We start from the raw sequence: 26,941 nt of genomic DNA, 5'->3' as shown, positions 1-26,941 counted from the left end.
CTATAGCCCTATTATCCCTATGGTCCAATGCAAAGCCCTCAAAATGGAAGTTCTATCACTATACTATACTGTTTCTGAAAAAGTGACACTCTTAGTCACAGCCTGGGCTGCAATACCCCACACAGCCTATAAACTAGAGGGGCGCTGTTTCTAAAGGCAAAAAAAAACTAAACTTTTTTTATGATCGTATCCCACCGCTTTAACAAAATATGTTGTCCCCTATTGTCGAGTGGACCTATCAAACTGTTTAGGTTCGACAATGTTCTCCGAACCCAAATGCTCGGCATGTGATTCCCGTTGGATGGTGCCCTTTAAAGACCTGGAAGCCCATGTTTTCCTGGCAGCCATGGGCTTCATCCAACTTCTCCAGCCATCAGTAGTCAAATGGCGAGCATTCAGGTTCAGAGAACATTGAGAACCCAGTTTGACAGGTTTGCTAAACCCAAGTTGTCATTTCTATTGGTGATGACAACTATACCGTACATACTCTATTTAAACAAAATTAAGATGGAAACTATGTTTACTAGTTCGGAGGCTATTGCAGTTTCAATTGGCAAAGTTATAGTTAAGGTGTGGTAGGAGGTTGGCTGGATTCCCAGCTGGAGTGTACAGCAGGAACAGGAAGTCCATTACACTAGACAGGAAATGGGGCAATGAAGACAACAAAGCAGGCGGTTTGTATCAGAAACAGAAGGGAAGAACAAAAGGTGGTAAAATAATGTTAGTTACCGATTTACTGTACGATAAGGTATTACACAGTTGAAATCGGGATCCGTTTTGATCATGTGTGTTTTTTTTTATAATGGAAGTCAATGGAAAAAACTGATCAAAACAAATGCACACAAATGCATCCATATTTTTCATCAGGTTTTTTTTGCATTTAACGAATTAAAAAAGAAAAAAAAAAAAAAAAGACTGCTAATATGTAGTGTGAACCCAGCCTAAAACGCCTCTAGGGACATTGTACAGACAGCCCATTGATATTAATAGGAGCATTTCCCCAGTGGTCACACTACAGTTACTACTAATGGACTGGTCATATATATATATATATATATATATATATATATATATATATATATATATATACACATACACTCACCGGCCATTTTATTAGGTACACCTGTCCAACTGCACGTTACCACTTAATTTCTAATCAGCCAATCACATTGCAGCAACTCAGTGCATTTAGGCATGTAGACATGGTCAAGACAATCTCCTGCAGTTCAAACCGAGCATCAGTATGGGGAAGAAAGGTGATTTGAGTGCCTTTGAACGTGGCATGGTTGTTGGTGCCAGAAGGGCTGGTCTGAGTATTTCAGAAACTGCTGATCTACTGGGATTTTCACGCACAACCATCTCTAGGGTTTACAGAGAATGGTCCGAAAAAGAAAAAACATCCAGTGAGCGGCAGTTCTGTGGGCGGAAATGCCTTGTTGATGCCAGAGGTCAGAGGAGAATGGGCAGACTGGTTCGAGCTGATAGAAAGGCAACAGTGACTCAAATAGCCAACCGTTACAACCAAGGTAGGCAGAAGAGCATCTCTGAACGCACAGTACCTCCAACTTTGAGGCAGATGGGCTACAGCAGCAGAAGACCACACCGGGTGCCACTCCGCTCAGCTAAGAACAGGAAACTGAGGCTATAATTTGCACAAGCTCATCGAAATTGGACAGTAGAAGATTGGAAAAACGTTGCCTGGTCTGATGAGTCTCGATTTCTGCTGCGACATTCGGATGGTAGGGTCAGAATTTGTCGTCAACAACATGAAAGCATGGATCCATCCTGCCTTGTATCAACGGTTCAGGCTGGTGGTGGTGGTGTCATGGTGTGGGGAATATTTTCTTGGCACTCTTTGGGCCCCTTGGTACCAATTGAGCATCGTTGCAACGCCACAGCCTACCTGAGTATTGTTGCTGACCATGTCCATCCCTTTATGACCACAATGGACCCAACATCTGATGGCTACTTTCAGCAGGATAATGCGCCATGTCATAAAGCTAGAATCATCTCAGACTGGTTTCTTGAACATGACAATGAGGTCACTGTACTCCAATGGCCTCCACAGTCACCAGATCTCAATCCAATAGAGCATCTTTGGGATGTGGTGGAACGGGAGATTGGCATCATGGATGTGCAGCCGACAAATCTGCGGCAACTGTGTGATGTCATCATGTCAATATGGACCAAAATCTCCCCTTATAGATGGCCCATATGTCGTCAATGTATCGCATCCTAGTGTGGAGCAATTTAGAGACATAGTATGCAGCGATATCTTTCTGTAAACTAGAGATTATCCTTATAACGGTGACATTTCGGAGGTAGGAGAAGTAGTTACGGTGTTCTCTTCTTTGAAGCGGCGTCACCAGGACATTGCTCTCCTCTCTAATATTTATCGCTCCTGCGCGGCCTAGAACAATGTGGCCTGGTAAAATAACTTGACGTTCAGTACCGACTACCTGTACATAATAACAATTGATGTGATGCAGTCATGAATTTTTGATAAGTCCCCAACAGACATTTTATGCCCATTTTGCATGCTCTATTTGGCTGTTATTCTATTAAAAGATCAGTGTGATGCAGAATGGAGCGAGAGTCATAGGAAAAAGAGCTGAAAGAGCTGACTGAGGAAACAGCTACAGCGTTCTCTCCATCATGCTGCGCATACAGCAGAGCTGGGTTACAATACTTAGGAGGAGATTTATCAAATATGCTGTAAAGTGAAACTGGCTCAGTCGCCCCTAGCAACCAATCAGATTCCACCTTTCATTCCTCACAGACTCTTTGGAAAATGAAAGGTGGAATCTGATTGGTTGCTAGGGGCAACTGAGCCCGTTTTACTTTACACCATGTTTGATAAATCTCCCCCTAAGTCCGCAAATAAGAGTCAAGGGGGTGCGGAGAAAGCAGGGCTGTTTGGGTCCTGGCATCTGAGGGCACCCAAAGGGCCCTGAACCACACCAGCATTACAATTGGCATATGATAGCTAAGGGGCCTTGGTGCAAAGGGGAACTCCACCTTGTCAGACTAAAAAGAAAATATCACTTCCTGCAGGACATACAGCAGATGATAGTGTTTTGTTTGTTTTTGGAAGACTGGACATTTTTAAATAGAAGTAATTTACAAATCAGTGTAACTTTATGACACCAGTCGATTTAAAAACTATTTTTTTCCCTCTGTAGTACCCTTGACTCCAGCAGGAAAAAAATAAACTGGTGCCAGAAAGTGCAAAAGATTTGTAATTTACTTCTATTAAAAAATCTGAAGTCTTCCAGTAGTTATCAGCCGCTGTATGTCCTGTAGGAAGTAATGTATTCTTTCCAGTTTGGCGAGCATGAAAATTGCTTTCTGGGCAATTCCTGACACAGACAGAGGTGGCAGCAGAGAGCACCGTGTCAAACTGAAAGGAAAAGATGACTTCCTGCAGGGCATACAGCAGCTGATAAATACTGGAATTAGAAATCTCTGCCACTTTCTGACACCAGTTGAATTGAAAGAAAACATTTTTGGCTGTAGTACCCCTTTAAGGTTTAGTATGCATGTCAGTTATGCCTTTGCTATGGACGTATGGTAAGCAGTGGAGAACTTAGAATGGGAACGCCCATTAGAAATTATCTTAAAGTGTCACTGTCGGTTAACTTTTTTTTGCAGAAATCAATAGTCCAGGCGATTTTAAGAAACTTTGTAATTGGGTTTATTAGCTGAAAAATACATTTTTATCATGAAAAAGCAGTTTGAAGCTCCCCCCCCCCCCCCCCCCCGTCTTCATGGTTTTCTATGGAGAGGGGAGGGGTGGAGGGAGATGAGGCACCAAAAAAGATGACATAGAGTTAATTTACAGCTACATCAGCGGGCTATCTCCTCTGAAGTCAGCACTGACCTCTCTGATCTCTGAATACCGACTTTCACACAGCTCCCGCTGTGTAATCCTTTGTTCTCTGTTTTCTGCTGACGACTAATCTCTCTCCTCCCCCCTCCCCTCTCCATAGAACAGACAGGACTCAACTGATGTAAGAGATTCGAGATTTCTTGATAATGAGCAGTGAATGAGAGAGAGGAGGGAGGGCGGGGGGACCTGGGGAAAGTCTTTTTGAATGCAGATAATGCCATATTTGCCTAATAAACCCAATTACAAAGTTTCTTAAAATCTCCTGGACTATTGATTTCTGGGGGGGGGAGTGACACTTTAAATTTTGTGTGGGAGCTGACACCCAAATTTTGACTACCCAAAGTATGGCTACTTCCTGCCTTTGACTCCAAGCACCACCTAGTGGTATAAAATTAATTGCAGTGATATGAATTTTTTTCCCCGGTAAAACACAAACAGCTCCTGTCTATGCAGTAAATAAGCCGCTTGCACATTCCTCATGGGCGCGAGCTATTTTCGTCTCTTTATAAAGCCACCTCACTATAGAGTCATGAATAAATCAGTTTTAAACTTTTGGAAAGCACTTTTTTTTTCTTGTTGCCGTGTCTCGGTGATGATGTTTGTTTTATTATTTTATGTTTTTTTCCAAGCAATGTTTTGCCACTGGGTGAGTCCCAATCGCGGCAGAACTTCAGAAGCAGTCAGATGGCTGTAAAGAATTAATGTGATGCAGCCGCTTTGGGACAAGATAGGTCATTTGTAGAATTTTGTAAGTCTGTTTAATGAAATGACTAATGTAATGCACGTAGTTTGATTTTTTTATTTTTTTTTTTACAGCTGCAGGAACTATAGAATTTTGCTAGTATTAAGATGTGATAATAAACCATGCCTACTGTTTTTATGGGGTATACATTTTTCCTATGCCTAAAATATACAGGCATGGGTTACAAATAAGGGTCCCCACTGTTTTCATAAAGGGAACCCATGACCATAAAAATGCTACCTAAGCTATTGCCATCATGTTATAGAGCAGAAGGAGCTGAGTGGATTGATATATAACTTTATGGGAAAAGATTCAGTATAACTTGTAATTTATTGATTAAAATCTCTGATGTTTCCAGGCTAAAGAGTCCAGACCATTGAGTAACTCCACCCACTGGACTCCTTATCACAGAATGATCATGGATTTTAATCAACATGCTACAAGTTATGCTAAATCTTTTCCCATAAAGATATATATCAGTCTGCTCAGCTCTTCCTGCTCTATAATGTGATGCCGATAGATTAGACAGCATTGTCTTGGTGACAGGTTCCCTTTAAAGTGAATGCAACACCATAAAAATGCTACTTAAGCTATTGCCATCATGTTATAGAGCAGGAGGAGCTAAGTTGATATATATATATATATATATATATATATATATATATATATATATATATATATATATCTTTGTGGGAAAAGATTCAGTATAACTTGTAATTTATTGATTGAAATCTCTGATGTTTCCATACTAAAGAGTCCAGCCCACTGAGTGTATATGGCTCTGTTATTTTGGACTGCAATATAATTTTATGTATTAAATTATAATTATATTAGAAAACATATAACCCAAGAAAAAACTCATTCTTGCCTTCTTGTGTCTAGAATAGAGAATAAAGTGATAAAAAAAACTTCCCTAATGTTTTTTGTATACAGCCCCTATGTGGACCTATGTGTCTCCTTGGCAGCAGACTACAAATATACCTTGCGTAGTCTGATCCTGGAGATCCTTTTAAGTCTTAACTACGGATGATTGGTTTGTTACAGTAATGAGTTCATAAAGATGGCAGCCACACAATTTAATGAATGTAGAAAAAAAAAAAAAAAAAGGGTATGCTTACCTGTCTGCATTCCCCAGTGTTCTCTTACAGGTGTCCCCCGCTGATCAGAGCTGCCTTCAGCTTTCTCACTGACTGAGGCGTGATGAAAGTGACAGACCGATCAGTCAATCACTGACTGACTTAAAGGGGGACAGTGCTGCAGCCAGTGATTGGCTGAGCAGGCTGTCACTCTCATCTCGGTCTGCAAATGAAGGCGGCTACGATCAGTGGGGGACACTGGGGGAGTGCGGACAGGTAAGTATTCATGAGCCAACTTGCTTAACTGCAATAAAACAGCTTAACTCCTCAAACTGTTTAGCTGATTTAGTGCCACCTCTGTCCATATCAGGAGATGTTTTCTATGGGGATTTACTGCTGCTCCGGACATTTCCTGACACGGACAGAGATGGCAGCAGAGAGCACTGTGTCAGACTGGAAAGAATACACCACTTCCTGCAGGACAAACAGCAGCTGACAAGTACTGGAAGACTAGAGATTTTTTGACAGAAGTAAATTACAAATTTCTGTCGCTTTCTGATACCAGTTGATTTGAAAGGAAAAAAAAACATTTAGCTGTAGTTGCTCTTTAAGGTTCGGTTGAGACGAACCCAAATTTTGCTTTAAAGTTCAGCCAATCTGCCGAACCGAACTTTTAAAACATTTTCTCATCTCTACTTTTAACCAAAGGCAGAAGACAGAAGAAAGTGTGAAAGCAGCAACAGACTACACGGGGCATGTTTGTAGTCTGTCTCCAGGGAAACATATGGGTCTACATCGGAGCTGTATACAGAAAACTGTAGGAATTTTATATTCAGATGATTTAATCCTTTTTATGGTAGTTTAAAAATTTTAGAAAAAATTGGGGCACATAGCTTTTAAATAATAATTTTCAATACAGAGGTCTTGGATCAGATAATTTCCATAAAATGTCTGCATTTACATCTGTCTCCATTGTTGTCAGCAAAGAGCAGCTATAGAATCAATTAACCTGTTCTGGCCTTTTCTCTAATGGATTATAGAAGCATTGCTCTGAGTTCTTGTGCTGTCTTTACTGGGTTAATAGACAGGACTATAGTTGTGTCACCTTATACTGTATATAGAGGGATTCATTAGAGCTGTTTGTGGCTGTTGCGTTATCGGATTATGATCTGAATTTAAAGGAGAAGTCGAGTTAAAAGTTTTATTAAAGTAATGTATTGCCCCCTCAAAATGATGCAAATCACCAATATAGACTTATTACGGGAAATGCTTATAGAGCGCTTTTTTTCCCTGCACTTACTACTGCATCAAGGCTTCACTTCCTGGATAACATGATGATGTCACTTCCTGGATAACATAGTGATGTCCCTTCCTGGAAAACATAGTGATGTCACGACCTGACTCCCAGAGCTGTACTTGCTGTGGCTGCTAGAGAGGATGATGGCAGAGGGATGCTCATTGTTCCTCCAGTGCCCTGTGTCTCTCATTGTCCCCCTGCCATCATCCTCCCCAACAGTCCCAGCCCGCACAGCTCTGGGAGTAGGGTCATGACATCACCATTTTATCCAGGAAGTGACATCACCATGTTATCCAGAAAGTGACATTACCATGTTATCCAGGAAGTAACATCACTATATTATCCAGGAAGTGACATCACCATGTTAACCAGGAAGTGGCATCACCATGTTATCCAGGAACTGACATCACCATGTTATCCAGGAAGTGACATCACCATGTTAACCAGGAAGTGGCATCACCATGTTATTCAGGAAGTGACATCGCCATGTTATCCAGGAAGTGACATCACCATGTTATCCAGGAAGTGAAGCCTTGATGCAGTAGTAAGTGCAGGGAAAAAAAAGCACTTTATAAGCATTTCCCGTAATAAGTGTATATTGGCGATTTGTATAACTTTTGAGGGGCAATACATTACTTAAGGTTACAAACCCACTTGGCGGGTCTGCAGCAAGTCTCCTTGCTGCGTTTTTGCAGCGATACTCGCTGCAGATCCCGGCCCTATACTTTTAATGGCAGACAAACACGCAGCAGGGATGTACATCCCTGCTGCGAGTTTGTCTGCAGCCCACCCCATTAACCCCCCGGCCGCCGGAGCTGATACTTCACCTGATCCCGGCTCCGGCGGTTCCCGATGTCTTCAGCAAGCCGGAGCGGGGACCAGGTGAAGTATATGCTCCAGCCAGCCGCCCGCAGCCCCGGCCGCCCGATCGCCCCCCCGCAGCCCCGGCCGCCCGATCGCCCCCCCGCAGCCCCGGCCGCCCGATCGGTGCTGCGGGGGGGCGTGCGATCGTTGCTGCGGTGGGGCGTGCGATTGGTGCTGCGGGGGGGCGTGCGATCGTTGCTGCGGTGGGGCGTGCGATCGGTGCTACGGGGGGGCGATCGGTGCTACGGGGGTTCGATCGGGCGGCCGGGGCTGCGGGGGGGCCATCGGGCGGCCGGGGCTGCAGGGGGGCGATCGGGCGGCCGGGGCTGCGGGGGGGCGATCGGGCGGCCGGGGCTGCGGGGGGGCGATCGGGCGGCCGGGGCTGCGGGCGGCTGGCTGGAGCATATACTTTACCTGGTCCCCGTTCCGGCTTGCTGAAGACATCGGGAACCGCCGGAGCCGGGATCAGGTGAAGTATCAGCTCCGGCGGCCGGGGGGTTAATGGGGTGGGCTGCAGACAAACTCGCAGCAGGGATGTACATCCCTGCTGCGTGTTTGTCTGCCATTAAAAGTATAGGGCCGGGATCTGCAGCGAGTCTCGCTGCAAAAACGCAGCATGGAGACTCGCTGCAGACCCGCCAAGTGGGTTTGTAACCTAAATATTAATTTTCGCCAGACTTCTCCTTTAATAGAGCCAATATAAGCTTGGCAACAATCTAAAAATACTGAAACATAAAATGAATACTAGAGACGAGCAGGGGGGCTGAGTTGGTCCCCCACAAATCAAATGTTGAAAGGAAAAAAAAAAAAAAAAAAAAATACAGTAGCTTCCCCCTCCAAAAAGAGAAAGGTGTGGTGCTGACAGCATTAGAGGAGTATTATTAGGATGTATTGCTTGGACTGCCGTATAGAGCTGCTTTTTGTATCTGACCTCGGGTACAGACAAAATGCCAGGCTCGTAAAAGGCCAGAGCTATTTATGGTAATATTCCCAGCAAAGGGCAAAGCAGACACAGAACAAGATCTTCCTGAACGGCTCGGCCAGAAATATCCAGGGTTTTAATAAAGACTAGACATCAGTTTGCTCCTCGCCTGTATAAATATTAAAGAAAACACGTTGAAAATTATGTAATTCTTATTTATAGGCTTCCATGTGGAATCGAGTAGCATGAATTAAAATTGTGGTTTCCTACAAGCAGGTTTATTAGAATAGTGTTTAAAAAAAAAATCTTCATTGGAGTAACATTTAAATCAGCATTGTAACCGACGTGTTTCGAGCGTATGCAGCTCTCTTAGTCATAGTATTATGATGAAGAGTGGCACATGCATTCAAAACGCATCGGTTGAAGCACTGACTTTTTAATTCTATTGAAATTAAAGGTGTTTGATTAAGAGCTAGACTTAAGTCAACATGAACATAGATTCTTGTCATTAGAGGCAAAGTAAGGCAGTTGAAATTGGGAGAGGTCATGTATATATATATATATATATATATATATATATATATATATATATAAATTTTTGCATCATTTTATTTTGTGATATTTGTAAAAAAAATACCGACAAATATAAAAAAAGGCCCTATTAATTTATAGCTGAATGGGCCTTCTTTGCAACGAGACTGGTGCCCGGTAATCAGACCCTAACGAATGAGAAAATGCTTTGTCATCTACTGATCAAATCTTTTGCGGGGTAGAAAAATAAATTCAACTGGTGGCAGAAAGTTACAGATTTATTATTAAATTCTGCTAAAAAATCTCAAGTCTTCCAGTACTTATCGGCTGCTTAATGTTCTGCAGGATGTGGTGTATTCTCTCCAGTCTGACAGAGTGCTCTCTGCTGCCACCTCTGTCCATGTCAGCAGCAAATCCCCATAGAAAACCCCTGGACAGTTCCTGACATTCACAGAGGTGGCAGCAGAGAGCACTGTGACAGACACTACAGAGAACCCTATGCTCTTCCCATTTTTAATTGGTCTCCGGTACATGTATTGGTCTTTGGTACATGTATTAGTCTCCGGTACATGTATTGGTCTCCGGTACATGTAATGGTCTCCCATACATTTATTGGTCTTCGGAACATGTATTGGTCTCAGGTACATGTATTGTTTTCCGGTACATGTTTTGGTCTCCTGTACATGTATTGGTCTCCGGTACATGTATTGGTCTCCGGTACATGTTTTGGTCTCCGGTACATGTATTAGTCTCAGGTACATGTATTGTTTTCCGGTACATGTTTTGGTCTCCTGTACATGTATTGGTCTCCGGTACATGTATTGGTCTTCGGTACATGTATTGGTCTCCGGTACTTGTTTTGGTCTCCGGTACATGTATTGGTCTCTGGTACATGTATTGGTCTCCGGTACATGTATTGGTCTCCGTTAAATGTTTTGGTCTCCGATACATGTATTGGTCTCTGTACATGTATTGGTCTCCGGTACATGTATTGGTCTCCAGGACATGTAATGGTCTCCGGTACATGTATTGGTCTCCGGTACATGTATTGGTCTTCGGTACATGTATTGGTCTTCGGTACATGTATTCATGTCCGGTACATGTATTGGTCTCCGGTACATGTATTGGTCTCTGGTACATGTATTAGTCTCCGGTACATGTATTGGTCTCCAGTACATGTAATGGTCTCCGGTACATGTATTGGTCTCCGGTACATGTATTGGTCTTCGGTACATGTATTGGTCTCCGGTACATGTATTGGTCTCCGGTACATGTAATGGTCTCCGGTACATGTATTGGTCTTCGGTACATGTATTGGTCTCCGGTACATGTATTGGTCTCCGGTACATGTAATGGTCTCTAGTACATGTAGCAGTGATGACAATTTTAATATTAATCATTGAATATAGTATAACAGCACAGGCAAAATATAGAAAAAGTGGTTAAGTGCACGCCTCACCAGACTGGGCTCAATGTCCGGGATAATCCAATATGTTAGAAGGAGACAGCACTTTGTAGCGTGAAAAAACAGTGACTTTATTCACACCTCAATGTTGCGACGTTTCGGCATGCTTGAGGAAGGCTACTGTGTATAGCCGAAACGTCGCAACATTGAGGTGTGAATAAAGTCACTGTTTTTTCACGCTACAAAGTGCTGTCTCCTTCTAACATATTTAATTTTAATATTAAGTCATAAATGTCAAGTTTTAGAACATCCCATGGTCATCACAAGTTCAACGTTCAATGACACTCTAGTTTTGAATCAGGGCCATTCAGGTAGAAGATCTTCTTCATCGAGCGTTCAGATGACTTTAATTCAACAAGGATTTTTTTTTTTCTGCCATTAGAGAACTGTGAAGAATATAGTCATAGAGGGATTTTTTAGGGCCTTGAGAGTAATTTTATAATATATGTCTGTAAAACCATCTGGCCCAGAAGCTTTGCATTTTTTTTTTTTTTTTTGAGCTGACGGCCATCTCTATCTCTTTAGAGGTTATCTGTAGTTGATGGGAAGATAACTTAGAACAAAATCAGAGATGTTCCATTTCAATGTTTGGGGGGAAGGGGGAAGCTTTCATGTTTTTTTTTTGTTTTTTTGTTTTACATGGCGGCCAGTGACATATTATCACACCGAGCTTGCTGATCATTCGGCTTCTGTGCAGTTTGTGAGTATGAAATAGTTATGCAGCAGCAGCACCTGCTGGGAGAGACACGATGAAGCAGTTACAAGACGCGCTTGCCAAGAATGTTGTATACTATGCTGATTATATACATGAAGACTCCTCTGCACGAAACCTTCGCTCATACACCAGCTGATTTTCCAGTCACTGACCCATGGTTCTTTGTACATAACAAATGCTTCAGGGGGAATTCTAATAATAACTTAGCAGCTCCATTCAAACAACACAAAATGATTTTTTTTTTTTTTTTTTAAAGCAGACTGTTCTCCAAGACTGCCTTACAGATCACATGAGATTTACATGCTGTACTGAAAATACTACACATACAGTTTATTTATATTTGTTTATGTATATGTATAATTAATAATAATAATAATAATGTCATCGTGCAATAGTAATAATTCATATATTTAAAAAAAAAAGTTAAAAAAAAATAGTTAAAATTGCATTCTAAATGTATTTTGTAAAATTATGTTCTTGCAATAAATGTATTTTACGATTGGATTAGACTACTTTAAAAAAAAATAATAATGATAATGTTAATATTAAAAATAATGTAAAATTAAGAATTTCAAGAAATGTATTATTTTATTTAAAACAGAACAACGTAAAGTAAGAAGGAAGTCATACTCATTTTACCAAATCCTTCCTGCTCCTATTCTGATGTGTCCCAGGTCCCACCTCAGTTTCTATTTCCTGTTCCAAATAACTGCTGCAACCAATCACTAGCCAGAGCAGTAACCCGCAGCAGCCAGAGATTGGCTACAGTGGTCACATGTTCCATGTTGAGACAGACCAAGAACTAGATCCCAAGCAGATATGTCAGCATGGGAATATTTAATTCTGGAATAGTGTTTGATCTTTTATTTATTTATTTATTTATTTTTACTTTAAGTGATCAATTATTTTTTTTTTATTTTAAAGAATATTAACCAAATTATAAAACAGGTTTCAGGGAGACAAACCATAGTACTGTTCAGCTTATCAGAACCACAGAATGAGGCTTCCTGGTGTTGAGACTATTTTAAGGTTGTATTAAGTCAACCTCAGATTAACGCCAGTTTAAACATACCTCAAAAAAAGGAATCAATGCTTTTATTGATGGACAGGGACTGATCTGGTGTCCTTAGGCATTCAATATGGGCCATATGAGCTACACCTCCACTCATAACCACCACAGCATAGGCAACCAAGGTTGTTTTTGTCCTGTACAAGAGATATGGTAATAGCAGTGGACCCTTATACCAGGAATGGAGCTATTCAGTGGCTGACTGAGATTGATCTAGGAATCAGACACTAAGGAGTTGGACTCATAAACAGCCCCTTTAAATTGTGGCCTGCTTTCCCATTCCTCAACAAAATCAGCATCCAGTTGAGCATGTACCATTTGGGATCGGAATACCAAGGGAGAGCATGAAATAAAAAGTCAAGGTGCTATAAAAAATAAAAAAAGAAACTATACTCACCTGCCCTGATCCTTTGCCACTAGCCATCCAATGGGTCGTTGCCACTTATTGCTGCTTCCTGGTTCCTACCATGCATCGTCCCAACAGAAATTGTCTACTCGGTCATAATATAGGCAGTTCCCGCAGGAATCAAGTGTCACTGAAATCTGGAAAAAGCAATGAGTGGTGAATCAGGGCAGGTAAGTATTGTTTATTTTCTTAGCGATATAGAATTTTCCCGTGTGTTTCCAATGTTAGATTAATAGTTCGCTATTCAGGATCTCTTCAGGATTGTGAAATCTGCAGGCACTGCATCTAGTTAGCCAAAATGTTCATAGATAATAATAGATAGGAACTGACAGCAGTGGCACTTGCTTACTATCTGGAGAGTACTGTACAACTGTGGCCTGAAACAAAGCATAATAAAGCAATTCCCTAGAGGAGAGTGTTCATGTGTTGCGCTATTACGATACAAATTCATTATGCGTTTTGCAAATATTTTATATTTAGCTGATTTTCAGTTATTTTTTAAATCAAAAATTAAAATTTGATTTTTGAAATGTTTGATTTTTTTTTGTGGGGGGGAAAAATCAAGTTTGTAACCTTAATACTTTTCTTTCCTCTATTCTAGTTCCACCAAACCTCACAGTTCCAAAAGGCAAGTCCCCAATGGTGGCCAGAGAAGGAGATACCATAGAACTGCAGTGCCAAGTATCTGGGAAGCCCAAGCCGATTATTATGTGGTCCAGAGCCGACAAAGAAGTCCCGATGCCCGATGGTTCAATGCAGATGGAGAGTTATGATGGAATATTAAGGATTGTCAATGTATCTAGAGAAATGACAGGAACCTACAGGTGTCAGACCAGCCAATACAATGGATTTAACGTTAAGCCCAGAGAAGCTTTGGTTCAGCTGATTGTGCAATGTGAGTACAAAGGGTCACAACCGTGATTCGTTTTGTTTTTTTTATTATATTACAATGTTGCGAAGAAATACCCGTCAATTCTTATTAAACAAAAAGTGATATGTTCTCCGGCTAAGGCAAGAAAGTTGTGATTTAGTCTGCAGAAAATCTAAACCTTCAGTGTCTTATTAGAGAGCGGTGGTTTTTATAAAGTAGGAACTTGTTCTAAGCTTTGGTTTCACTGAAAATATTGATCACTATCGATCTGATTTTACAGACATATGTGATATGGCTAAATCTTATCTCTTTTCTTATCTCGATATGCATATAAAATAATTAATAATATTATTATTTTTTTCTTATATTTCTATATTAAAACTAGTCATGTCCAGAAAAAAATTCCATGGCTGGGGGTCTTGTAAAAATAACAAACAAGCTATACTCACCCATCCTGTGTTCCTACCACTGATGCACTGACTATTCCGGTACCTTGGTTCTCAAGCATTTACAGAGCTATCAACCAAGCGACTATAAGCGACAATGTATAAAGCATTACTGCTTACCTCTGGGCTGCTTATTCTACAAGAGCAGGAACACCTACCAGTAATAGGTGTCCCTGCTCCTGTAGATATTTTCTGTGGCATCTTAATTCTGTCGGTGTTGGATGCCAGAGAGAGTACATACAGGAACCTCTGTCAAAGGCACTGTGTCAAAATCTGGAAGCAAACAGATAGTCAAAAGGTCAAGCGGAAGTTCAGGCAACGAGTCAAGCAAACAGAAGTATTAGGAACGGGGATCGCAGGAGTAGACAGGGGAAGCTGCAATCAGGGTATGAACCTTAATTGCCAGTAGGGAAAAACTGGCTCTGCTTTCATTTATAAGGATCAAGATCCCGGTCCGGATCCCCATTAGACCGGCCCTCTGATCCTCAAGGTTCTGGACAGGTAGAGGCATCTGTCAATCAAAAAACACTGCTCAGCTGCAGCAATCAAGGCTAGCAGTGAGCAGTGTAACTGCACATTCCTGACAGTTATATAAAGTTTGCCGTAATAGCGAAACCATATAAAAGTTGACCAAATTTTTTTGGGAAAAAACAAACAAACAAAATGAATGTAGAGTTAGGCTACATATACTGTGCGCAGATGTGCAAGTAGTTACGGACTGTGCACAGAATCTGTAAATGTAGCCTTAGTGTGATTGGGCCTAAGTTAATTTTTTTTTTTAAAGAACGGTATTGTTTTTTTATTCTTACGCTTTTTCTACTTTAGTTCTTTCTTATTTCAACTCCACTTTTTTTTAGCACATAATGGTTAGAAAATGACTCTTCTTAAATCCCCACAGTGTAATTAGCAAACAGTAACCTATCTGGGAGTTCATGCTTAGATCATTGCGTGTACTGTACCTATGTCACAGACAATTAGCACCAGGAGATTAGTTTTCTACTAGACTGATATTTGCGGCATCAGCTCCGCTCACTAAGCAAATTCCTACAAAAACCACAATCCACCTGCGGAATGGACTCATAATGATGCCATTTTTTTTCCTCTCTTTCTGCTCTAAGGACTAATTAAAGCTTATGGTAATATCCAAAATATATGGCGTGTGCTGGAAATTTCACTGTGTTTTATATATATTTTTTTAAATAAAAATACCAAATTCCCTTGGTCACTTAGTAATAGAACAATTACAGCGCTTAGTAACCCTTACTGGGCATGTGCGGGATTGGGGGATTTGATAATAATTAAAAAAAAAGGACTGTGGGGAATTTATTATTGGTTTTGTATTTTTTTTTTTGTTATTTTTTTTTTTACTTACCGCCATTTTCAAAAGCAAGAGGAAACATAGACTTACTATCACTGAGGCCAGAAACTGGGGGGTGGGAGGTGCTATGCCCTCCCCCCAACCGTCCCGCACCCTCTAATGATTATCAATGGAGGGGGTTGGCCAGAACGGTGCTCGAAGGAATAATAGCTGTGTCCCCGGTGCTCCTAATGGCTGTCCAGGCACAACTAATATAGACATACCTTCATCCTCAGCGACCGTACCCACTAGGGAGATATCAGCAGGTTAGATTTGTCTAACCTTCTTATAGTTCCCCTTTAAACCATAAAAAATTGTTTGATTTATGGTTTTGACCATATTTTCCCACCTTTATCTTCTTTTTTTATATTGCGTTATTATGTTCATAACAGTGGGGGGAAACAAAAAAAAAAACAATGCAAAATACTAAAAATACGTACAATCTTCAACAAAAGCTACAAATGGCGGCTCATGTTATCTGAGCAAAGAGACTGCACTTGCTTAACCTGACATTGATGTATACAACCCATAGCGCAGATTTAACCCGACGTATACAGTTACGATAAATAATAAATCGAATCTATTCCCAACAGGCAGGTGGAGTCATACTGCACGATCTACCCAGGACTGTCAGTGTTCATTAATACAGACTATATACTATGCCAGCCGGTCATAAGGACAACATCAGAACACATTATATGGATCAGCCCATTCACTTTATTTGTGGTCAGGACCTTCTATAAGAAACGATTTAATAATTAATTTGACCCAGAATTGCTCTACAGGGAGTTCACACGCAGCAGATTTGGAACAATACCGTTCTTCCGTATGAATCCACTGGTGTCTCGCGCTTTTGATGTTCAATCACTTATTAGTAATGATGATGTTAAAAGTTTAAAGGGATACTCCGACCACTAAAAAAAAATTCTTTTGAGTCTTAGTTCTGTTTTTCCTAGTTGAGCAGTTGCTCGGTACTACAATCCCCAGAATGCTAGGTTTTCCCTAAGCTCTATATCACAGTCCTCCCACCTTGCCTACTTCCCTCCCCTGCCACTCCTACCAGTTCCCCAGCCAAAGCTGTTGCAGAATATCTAATTCCACTGCAGACTATTGCAAAATCAGTGAAGTTGCAGCACCTGCTGCTTTCACTCTTTCTCTGCTCTTTCTGTAGCATCATTTATCACATCACCTCAATTTCCCTATATGTGCCAATAAAGATTATATATATATATATATATATATATATATATATATATATATATGTAAAAAAAAAATCCGCTGTTTGCAAAAGATGTCCAAAAATAATTGACATGATCATTATTTTGACTTCCGTTATTTTATACATTGTATGAGTGTCCATCATTCCATTGAGTTCAATGTATTGCATTGAAGTCAATTAAATCGTGGCAAAAACTGACGCTTTTTAAATAGAAAAGGCGGACTCCTTTTCTCTTTTTATTTTTTTGCATTGTGTCAACATAGCCTTAGGCACACATGGACATGACAGGTTCAGCCATCTCTGTAAAGTGTTTGAGTCTGTCCCAACCATCCACCGACAGATTATGTGGTTGGTGATGGAGGTCAGGCATGATAGCTAATCTGTCTGACCCCTACGTTCTTGGAGCAATAAGCAGCCACCAGAGTAGACTGGCTGTGGTGGTTTACTCCCCCCACACCATATAGAATACATTAACACTAAGCTAAGCAGAATTTTTGTGTCAACGGGGAGGACAGGAGAGTTACTTGTCAGCCTACAGAACTACTGAGCATGTGTGACCACCAGATCTGGGCACATAAGGTGGACATTGTGAGTGGACATAGAAAAAACATGAGAGGGCACCATAACAACTACTGTACACCAAGACTAGCCTTTGGATCATGAGACTTAGGAACATACCATGCAAATATTAGATACTTTTCTCAGCCAAATGACCATCTCCAATATAAGACTCTCATGAATAAACTCGATGTTCTTTACATAGCGTGTGCTATTTTGCTATATTTCATTAGAGAATGGTTTTTATAGCTTAGAATTGCCTCCACTCTCCATACAGTGGGTACCAAACGTAACCTTGAATAATTATCTTCCTACTTTCATTTATAGAATGTTTTAGTACTGACACAGTTGGATTCCGCGAGCAGGGCTAAAATAAAAGCCATTAGGAAGTGTGTTATGGGCTGGAATTGGTACGGCGGCGCTCCATGTGGTATATCTCAGCAGCTAACCTCTATATATAGCAAGAAGGCAAGAAAATAATATCCTTACACGGCATGTCACTTAAGGTGGTTCTCGCTTTTGACACCTTGAAATATTACAATGGTTGGGGTCCCAGTGTCCACTAAGACCATAAAGGAAAACGACTCGGCTCTCGCTTAAGTGCCAAACTCTTTTTTTGCTTTAGATCTAGAAAAATATCTATAATGAGAATAAAAATGAATGGAGTTTATATATTTTGTGCTTTTTTTTTGGAGATTCACCTTGTTTGGATAAATAGTATGATTTTTTGCTTGGACTGTTATAAGGCAAGTGGCTTTAAAGTGACAGCAGCTCCCCGTGTACCTCATAGAGCTAAAATCAGACTCCCCTCTTCTAGGCTGTGCTGTCCTGCTCTGTGGTGATTCTGTCCATAAGATGGCTGACATAGAGGAGCATGTGACCATGACCCCTCCCCCCCCCCCCCAGTGTCCTCCATAGGCATATACAGGCTCAGTAGTGGACACTGGGGGGTGGAGCATGGTCACATGCTTCTCCATGTCAGCCATCTTATAGACGGAATCAACACAGAGCAGGACAGCACAGCCTAGAGGAGGGGAGTCTGATTTTAGCCCTATGAGGTACACAGGGAGCTGCCTTGAGTATATACAGTGAGTACACATTCTACTACTGTACACTGAACTATTTTACTATAAAGTGGTCAACTCTTTTAAGGTATGCTTCTGGACTACCATGTTGTAGTCGAGTAATAGCAGTCTCCTTTAAGGTCCCCATACACTTAACACTAAAGTCAGTCTAACACACTGTATGTGGGGGTCTCCTGAGTCAACATTAGCAGTTGATGTTTATAGAGAGGGGTTTAGGCACAATGGATTTTTGCTGCCAGACCCCTGTGTTCCCCCCTTCAACTGTGGGCAGGATAATTATTTGGCCAACCGTTCTAGAAGGTCTATAGACATCTTTACATGGATGGCACATGGATAGACCCATCTGTGGTGCCCTCTGTGAGATTATAGCTGTTTACACAGGGTGATAAGAGCGGGGCTATGGGATCTGCTTATTTCCAAAAATGCAATAAGGAATTGTCCAAATGCACACTCTGTTTAATATCTATAGTTATACCATGTAGACTATAAAGTGATATACCCGTCTGTTCTGAGTGAGTCGCATGGCTGCTTCTTTCTGCTCCTTCTTCCTTCTCACTGCATGCAATCGTATATGCACAAATACCCACATATACATACATACACACACATACACATATATACACACTTACATGCATAAATACACATACGTGTACATACACACACATATACACACATACATGTACATACATACGCATATATACACACATACATGTACATACACACATGTACTTACACACAAACACAGATACATACACACATACATGTACAAACATGTACACACACACACACACACACTGTAGCTTCATACCCCCCCCCCCCCTTGCCCCATAAACATACCATGTCTGCCATTTCACATATATACCAGAAGTAGATGAGTTAAAGTTGATGGGGAACAATCTATACTGTACAGAGGCTGCAGTGAATAATGTAAGATAAAATGCTAATAATAAGGTCTCTATGATTGAAATGGAATGAAAGCCTAAGTGAGTTAAAGAAGTGAATTGAAGTGAATTGAAAACAGGGAGATAAAGGAAAGCTCCGAGATAAGGAAAAGAGTCAGAAAAGCACCAAAAGTATGTGTGAGAAAAAGTGGACAGATGCATAAAAACAATATGGAAAGTTCATGTTCATGTTCTACCATTATCTAAAGCTAATGTACAATTTGGCGCATGGAAGAATGTCTTTTATATCTTCTGGTCGCTGCTGGCGTGGTCCATTTCTATATCTACAATTCGGCCCGCTTAGTGCACTAGGCCCGCCTCTAGTGCACCGGGTCCGCCTCCAGGGCATCGGGCCCGCCTCCAGAGCACTGAGCAGACATAGTTGCAGAGAGCAAAACTGGCGCAGATGTTGGGAACTGAGAATTCCATTCACACTTTTCCTTTACATTCCCCTTTATGATGTGATTGTCAGGATGGTATCTTTGCAGAGCATTATGCGCCCCTCGGCTCGTGCTGTGAGGCCGAGAAGGCACTGAAATTCTTGTATTCTGTTTGTGTTTTTGTTTGCAGTGTGTGAACACTGGTTTATATGCTCACTTTTGTTGGGAGACAAACCCGAATTCACCTGCTGAGTTCTGTCTGGCCATGTCATGGTTAATGTGTGTTCTGGTTCTGCTGTGACTGACAAGTATTCCTGCCAGTGATCTGTTTTGTTCTCAGCTGTCTGTGTTTGGAGATCAGGGGGATGGTCCAATTAAGTTCTGGACCAGAACCCTGACCTCCTATATAACTAACCTCAGTCTATGCACTCATTGCTGGTTATTGACTTTGTCTCTGCCCGCTTGTATCTTCTGTGTATTTGCTATCTCTGATTTTTGCCTTATTCCTTGACCTCCCTTGCTTGCCACCTGCCCTTGACCATTTTGCCTGGACTTTGACTATGTTTATTGGATTGTGATTTTGTACTTTTGCTGCCTGATTGTTGTGACCCGGACGGTTTACTATTCTATATTGTGTTTGTCTGTCTGTCTGTCTTGTATTTGTGTTCCACCTAGCCAGTGCAGGGACCGCCGCCAAGTTGCTCGCCGCCATCTTAGGGTGGATTGTGGCAAGTAGGTAGAGACAGTGGGCGGGGCTGAGCTTAGGGCTCACTGTCTTGTCCGATTCCTAACAGTGATCCTCTTTGATTGCACTGGCATGAAGCACTGGGGGCTGTGCCACGGAGGGGAGATTGTCACACTGGGAATCGACGGGCCAGTCCCGTGTGATTCATACCCAGCCGTTGCTCGTTAATAGACCAGCGCCGTGCGTGGGAATCGGACGGCAGTTCAAAAAAAGGAGTGGCCACCAGCATTCCCATGCAGGGCTGGTCTGTTCATATAAAAAACCCAAAGCGATTTACCTAATGGTACATTCGCTTTAAGCTCCAGTGCTCAGCAGTATAGAGTATGAATGTCTGTACAGCAGAACTGACAGGTGCACAGGTGTCACACAGTTTAAACACCCAACACTTTAGTACTACATTCCAGCTACTAAGACTAGGGGATATCTGACCATTTGGACAGGGCCAACCCCAATGAGCCATGACCCGAGTGTGTTGTCAGACTGGGGTATCTGGGGCCCACCAGAAGAAATTATCCTGGGAGCCCACCAATGTAGAACCAGTAAGGAACAACATGTCAGTCAGTGTTTGTGCAGGTTCTAAAGTTGGGGGCCCACCGGAGAATTCTCCGGTCCTCTGGTGGGCCAGTCCAACACTGCCCGAGTGTGTTACAGCTATGGTGCCTATGATTATTGCTACTTGGACTCCTAGATCTTTCCGAGTCTCTGACTTCAGCTCTAACAACCATCCTAGCATGGCGGTGATATACTGATACCGATGTCGGCGCAGAGCTACATTCCAGTGACGGGCAGAGACAACTGCTTGTCGGACGTAGGTTTTATATATAGATATATTTTATACATTGGATATATAAGGGAACAGCTTGTACTGAATTTCTCTGTATTCCTTAAAAAGTCTGCCCAGTGGACCAATAAATCCTATAGTAAGCGACCAAAGAAAACCTTAAGCAGCAGAGTTGGAGGAACAATGAAGAAAATATGAATCATCCGTCTGTTTTATACATTTTAACGAAGAAACCAAGTTCAAAGTAAGTTCAAGGGAGAAAAAAAATCTGTTCAGTATTCAGCAGGAGATGTGATGTAATTGTATAAATTCAACCTGGCACGAACGAAACCTTCTCCACTTCATATGGAAAAGTAGTTTTCTTATTATGTAAGTCTTCTTACTAACTTAAAGGAGTTGTACAGAATTAGAAAATGTGTCTGCTCTCTTCCAAAGACAGCAAGACACCTCTACAGGCTGTATGCGGTAATACAATTGTGTCCCCACCCCCTTCAGCCATCCCCCAGCGTAATATACTTCTCTATAGAAGAATTTTTATGTATTGCAGGGGTGGTATATAATAATAAAAAAGTATTACTTACCGACCCTGGTTCCCTGCAGCTTCTGATGCTGATGACTTCCAGTTGCCTGCTGATGACTGCCCCTTCCTGCTTCCTACGCCTGCCTTCTCAGCCAATCACTGGCTACAGCAGTGTTTCTTCTTGACCAAGGATTGGCTGAAAGGCAGTTCCACCTGAAGAGAAGCAGTAAGCAGTGGGGGAACGGAAGTTATTGGGACAGGAGTTACAGAGGACCATGCTAGGTAAGTATCCCTTTTTTTTATACCAACCCCTAGGAAAATAAAAATAAATTAAATAAATTATTCTACTAGAATACCCCTTAAAATCTAGGCAAAAGACAGTGTTTCAGCTTCACATGTCTCCATAAGGAAACATTGTCATATTATGAGATTATAAGAACCCCCCTTAAAAATGTGTGTCTGTGTGTACTCTAATAGAACTGCCATGTTTAGGTTTTGTTTAGAATTGTTTTTTCTTTTCTTCTTTCTTATGTTGTTTTCCAAATAATAAAAGTTTGTAAGTTTATTACTGTAAGAATAGGGACTATCGTCTGTTAGAAGGACGCTGACATCAGCTCCATTCATCCTCTATAAGTATTGCCAGAAACATTCAAACTTTGGTCTGTGTTCTTATGGTGATTACGCAGCATGGGGGCTCAGTTGTTAGCACTGTTACCTTGCCACCCTGGAGTGCTGGATTTTTTTCCATATCCAAAAAAAAACTGATATGAGAATTTAGATTGAGAGCCCTAATAGGATCAGGGAGTGTATAAATAAAGGAGTTGTCCCCTATCGAGATGGGAATACCTCTTAAAGAGAACCAATCACTTTAAAAAAAAAAATGTCTTTAACGCTAAGGAAACGTGCTGCTCCATGACCCAGCACACTTCCGACACATATTCTTGCCCGGTATAAAGAGCAAACTTACATTTATAAAGTTCACTACTCTATGTAAACAATCCCCAACTAGTCATCTGGGCGTCTTCTCTTCGGCAACTAGTCGCGGTTGTATCAGCACTGTAATCTTCATGACATCACCGAGAGGTGGTGCACATTCCCATGTCCGTCTTAAGCAAGACCTCCCCTTTTGGGTACAGTTTCCGCATTGTGCTGGGTCATGTAGCACCACATTTCCTTAGCGTTGTAGCCATTTTTCTAGTGATTAGTTCCCTTTAGATTACCAAGCAGCTGACAATTTTACCGAGAACCTCAGGTAAGAGAGATCTCCATTTTATTGGGTTGGGAGACTCCATTGGAACAGATCTTGGTGACGGCAAGAGCAAAAACAAGCCCCAGACTGTCTCTCTTGGGTGGCATCACCCGACACCATTGGGGCCCCCGCTTTTCACCCCCTTTAGAGTACGGTGTGCATATATTTTAATGAGCCGCAATGTAGGAAGCGTTCTTCATGCAGGACCATGGACGCGCTCTTTCGTACATGTACAAGTCAATTACATTGATAAAATGACTTCATCGGTTTGGACGGTGGAAAATGCGGCATTTGATGAAAAATTCAAGATCATCGTCTCGGCTGCTTTTTATGTTACCTTTGAATTATGTTTAGAGATGAAGTGTAGGACAAACCTATTTTGATGAGCAGCGCCGTAGTCATTTTAATAGATCCTGTCATAGATTGTTTGAGCGGGTCCATCGCTCGTACCTGCGCCGGGTCAAAGGTCACAAAGGCGTTTAATGAACCTATTACCGAAATGAATTATTCCTTTCCCTGTCTTGACAAATTCCTCACAAATGCAATTATTATCACACACATTGTGCAGTGCGGAAATGTCAGCCACTAGATTCATTTAGTCTGGAGTTATATAACTTATTCAGAACTACCCAGAAGGCTTTGCCTGTTCATTAGCTGCTGCATTACAATATCTAGCAGTATTAATGAATGCATTGTAAGGCTATGTTCCCACACAGGATTTTTGCTCAATATTTTCCAACCAAAATCAGGAGTGGATTGAAAACACAAAAAGGCTATGTTCCCACACTGCTGAAATTGAGTGGATGGACGTCATTTAATGGCAAATAAAGGGTGTTGTTTTGAAATAACTATAATTATTTGCCATTATATGACGGCCATCCACTCAATTTCAACAGTATGTGAACATAGCCTTTCTGTGTTTTCAATCCACTGCTGATTTTGGTGGCAAAATACTGACCAACAATACTGTGTGGGAACATAGCCTGAGGCTATGTGCATACTTTGTAAGAGTATCCGTGAACGGCCGGTATCTGAAAAGATCATCCCGGCCGGTACTGCAGCACTGGCGATATGATCTTTGCAGCCGCAGAGTTCTGATGCGGGCGCATCCGTGCACGCCCGCATCAGAACTCCCCACTGAACACTATGGAGCGTGCTGCCGGAGCCGCTCGCTCCATAGTACGCACTGACAGGGTTTTCTGCGGCCGGTATTTACTGAATAGTGGCTCCAGAAAACTGACATGTCAGTTTCTCGCAGCGCCGCGAGAGATCCAGGCCGGAGCATATACTATCTGTATATGCTCCTGATAGGATTCCATGCTATTTTTTTTTTTTTCTCAACATTCTAAAGTTTTTCACAAAAAATTCTAAAACTATAGACCCAAATATGTAGAACAAGTAGAATATGTCACAAAAAAAGGAATCTTGGAATAACAAGGATCAGTAAAAGAATTCCAAAGTTACTGATGCTTAACCCTTTCCCGCACGAGGACGTAACTGTACGTCCTCGCGCAAGTGGGGGCGTTCGGAACGGGGCCGCGCGGCAACCCTGCTCTGAATCGCCACAGTCCCGGGTGCCGCATGTTGAGTTGACAGCTGCATCTAAAGACTTCAGAACAGCTCTTCCCTGGTATCTAGTGGGGAGATCGCTCCCCCGTGACGGAGGAGCGATCTCCGTGACTGTTGCCAGCCGGGTCTGCGCCCTAATGGCACTGATCCCGGCTCGGCACTCGGTTGCTTCCGGCTGCAGCAGCCAGAAGCAAACGAGTGCCTATCTCATCGATCTATGCTGCATATCTATGCAGCATAGATCTGAATGAGAGATCAGTGCACTTATACTAGGAGTCCCCCAGGGGGAATAACCCTAACCCCAGGGGGAATAACCCCAGGGGGGGAATAACCCTAACCCCAGGGGGGGGATAACCCTAACCCCAGGGGGACTTCTAGTATAAGTGTAAAAGTTAAAAATAAAGTGTCATTATTACTAAAAAGCCCCCTCTCCTAATTAAAGTCAGAATCACCCCCCTTTTCCCATGTTGTAAATAAAAATAAATAAACAACGTGCGTAATCACCCAAAATATTAATTTATCACATTCTTGATTTCGTACGGTAAACGTCGTAAGCGCAAAAAATCCCAAAGTGCAAAATTGCGCATTTTTGGTTGCATCAAATCCAGAAAAACTGTAATAAAAAGCGATCAAAAAGTCGTATATGCGCAATTAAGGTACCGATAGAAAGTAAACATCATAGTGCAAAAAATGACACCTGACACAGCCCCATAGACCAAAGGATAAAAGCGCTATAAGTGTGGAAATGGAGCGATTTTAAGGAACGTATATTTGTTAACAATGGTTTGAATTTTTTACAGGCCATTAGATACAATAAAAGTTATACATGTTATATATCGTTGTAATTGTAACGACTTGAGGACATAACATGTCAGTTTTTCCATAGGGCGAATGGCATAAAAACGTAGCCCCCCCTCCCCCAAAGAAAAAGAATTGTTTTGTTTTTTTTTCAATTTCACCGCGCATATAATTTTTTTCTGATTTCGCAGTGTACTTTATGCAAAAATTCAGCCTGTCATTGCAAAGTACAATTAGTGACGCAAGAAATAAGAGCTCATGTGGGTCTGTAGGTGTAAAAACGCAACTGCTATGGCCTTTTAAGCACAAGGAGGAAAAAACGAAAACACAAAAACGAAAATTAGCATGGTCCTGAAGGGGTTAACGTGACACATGTCATATTTGAAAATTTTGGCTGTGTCATTCCGACGCAGTGCGGGGGGAGATCTGGCCACTAGACCACCACGGATGGGCTGCACAAGACTTTTAAATGCAGCTGTCATGTTTGACAGCTGCATTTAATTATCCTAATTAGAGGGAGTGACGATCGGCGACACCCGCTAATAGCCATGGTCCCAGGCTGCAGAAAGCTGGTGGTATTGCAGTGGTTATAAGCGAGGTCGCAGCGCGGCCCCTCTCTGAACCTCTACACCCGCCGCAGGATGTGCCGATACGTCCTGCAGTGGGAAGGGGTTAACAGGCTCGCCCCAACCTGAAGACTTAACATTGTGCTGGTATACATAAAACACAAAGACGGAGATGAGACAAGACAAACATAATAATAGGGAAATCCACTAGCCGAGTCAAAACCAAACAGTCGTAGCAGTGTCAAATCAGGAGACGAAGGGGGTAGTCAGAAAGCCAAGCCAAAAAATCAGGAAACCAGGAATAACACAGTCAGGATACTAACTAGCTTAGTCACACTCAAACAAGGCTCTACCGCAGGCAACTAACAATGATGGGGGTAGTAGTTTTATGAACACTGGCGTCCCAGGTCCACACAGAAGAGGGCCCACCCAATAATCCGGAGAGTATTCCTGGGTCATCCGGGGACTGCTGCTTTTACCTGTGTCTGCATCTACAGGATGCAAACACAATTGAAAGTTATCATCGATAGAAAGCCTTTGGCTCTACAACCAGACCTGCAGTGTATAAGCCATCCAGAGCAACTAGCTATGGCTAACCAGGTGACATTCAGCTGATGGTACTGCCACTTGGTAAGGGTGCGACAGAAGAGGTTATTCCTCTTAAGAAAGATTTAACCCTGTTCAATCCCCAACCATAATCTAAGCCTGTTTAACCCTTTGAGGACCAGGCCCAAAATGACCCAGTGGACCGCGCAAATTTTGATCTTAGTGTTTTCGTTTTTCCCTCCTCCCCTTCTAAGAGCTCTAGCACTCTCAGTTTTCTATCTACAAGCCATGTAAGGGCTTATTTGTTACAGGAATAGTTGTACTTTGTAATGGC

At 41.9% G+C, this 26,941-nt stretch overlaps 1 protein-coding gene across 4 annotated transcripts in view; it reads left to right on the top strand.

Annotated features, from left to right (window-relative positions):
* The window catches only part of MDGA2 (MAM domain containing glycosylphosphatidylinositol anchor 2), a 414,191-nt gene that overhangs the window by 324,337 nt on the left and 62,913 nt on the right, over window positions 1–26,941 (top strand). For all 4 annotated transcript variants that reach the window (XM_069949265.1, XM_069949264.1, XM_069949266.1 and 1 more), the window contains one exon: window positions 13,578–13,871. In XM_069949265.1, the coding sequence (XP_069805366.1) occupies window positions 13,578–13,871 (294 nt within the window). The remainder of the gene's footprint in view (window positions 1–13,577; window positions 13,872–26,941) is intronic.

This window comes from Dendropsophus ebraccatus, chromosome 13 (assembly GCF_027789765.1).
Source record: "Dendropsophus ebraccatus isolate aDenEbr1 chromosome 13, aDenEbr1.pat, whole genome shotgun sequence".
NCBI lineage: Eukaryota > Metazoa > Chordata > Amphibia > Anura > Hylidae > Dendropsophus > Dendropsophus ebraccatus.
The sequence above is the reverse complement of the archived record's forward strand: the minus strand, read 5'-3'. Positions and strand labels throughout refer to the sequence as shown.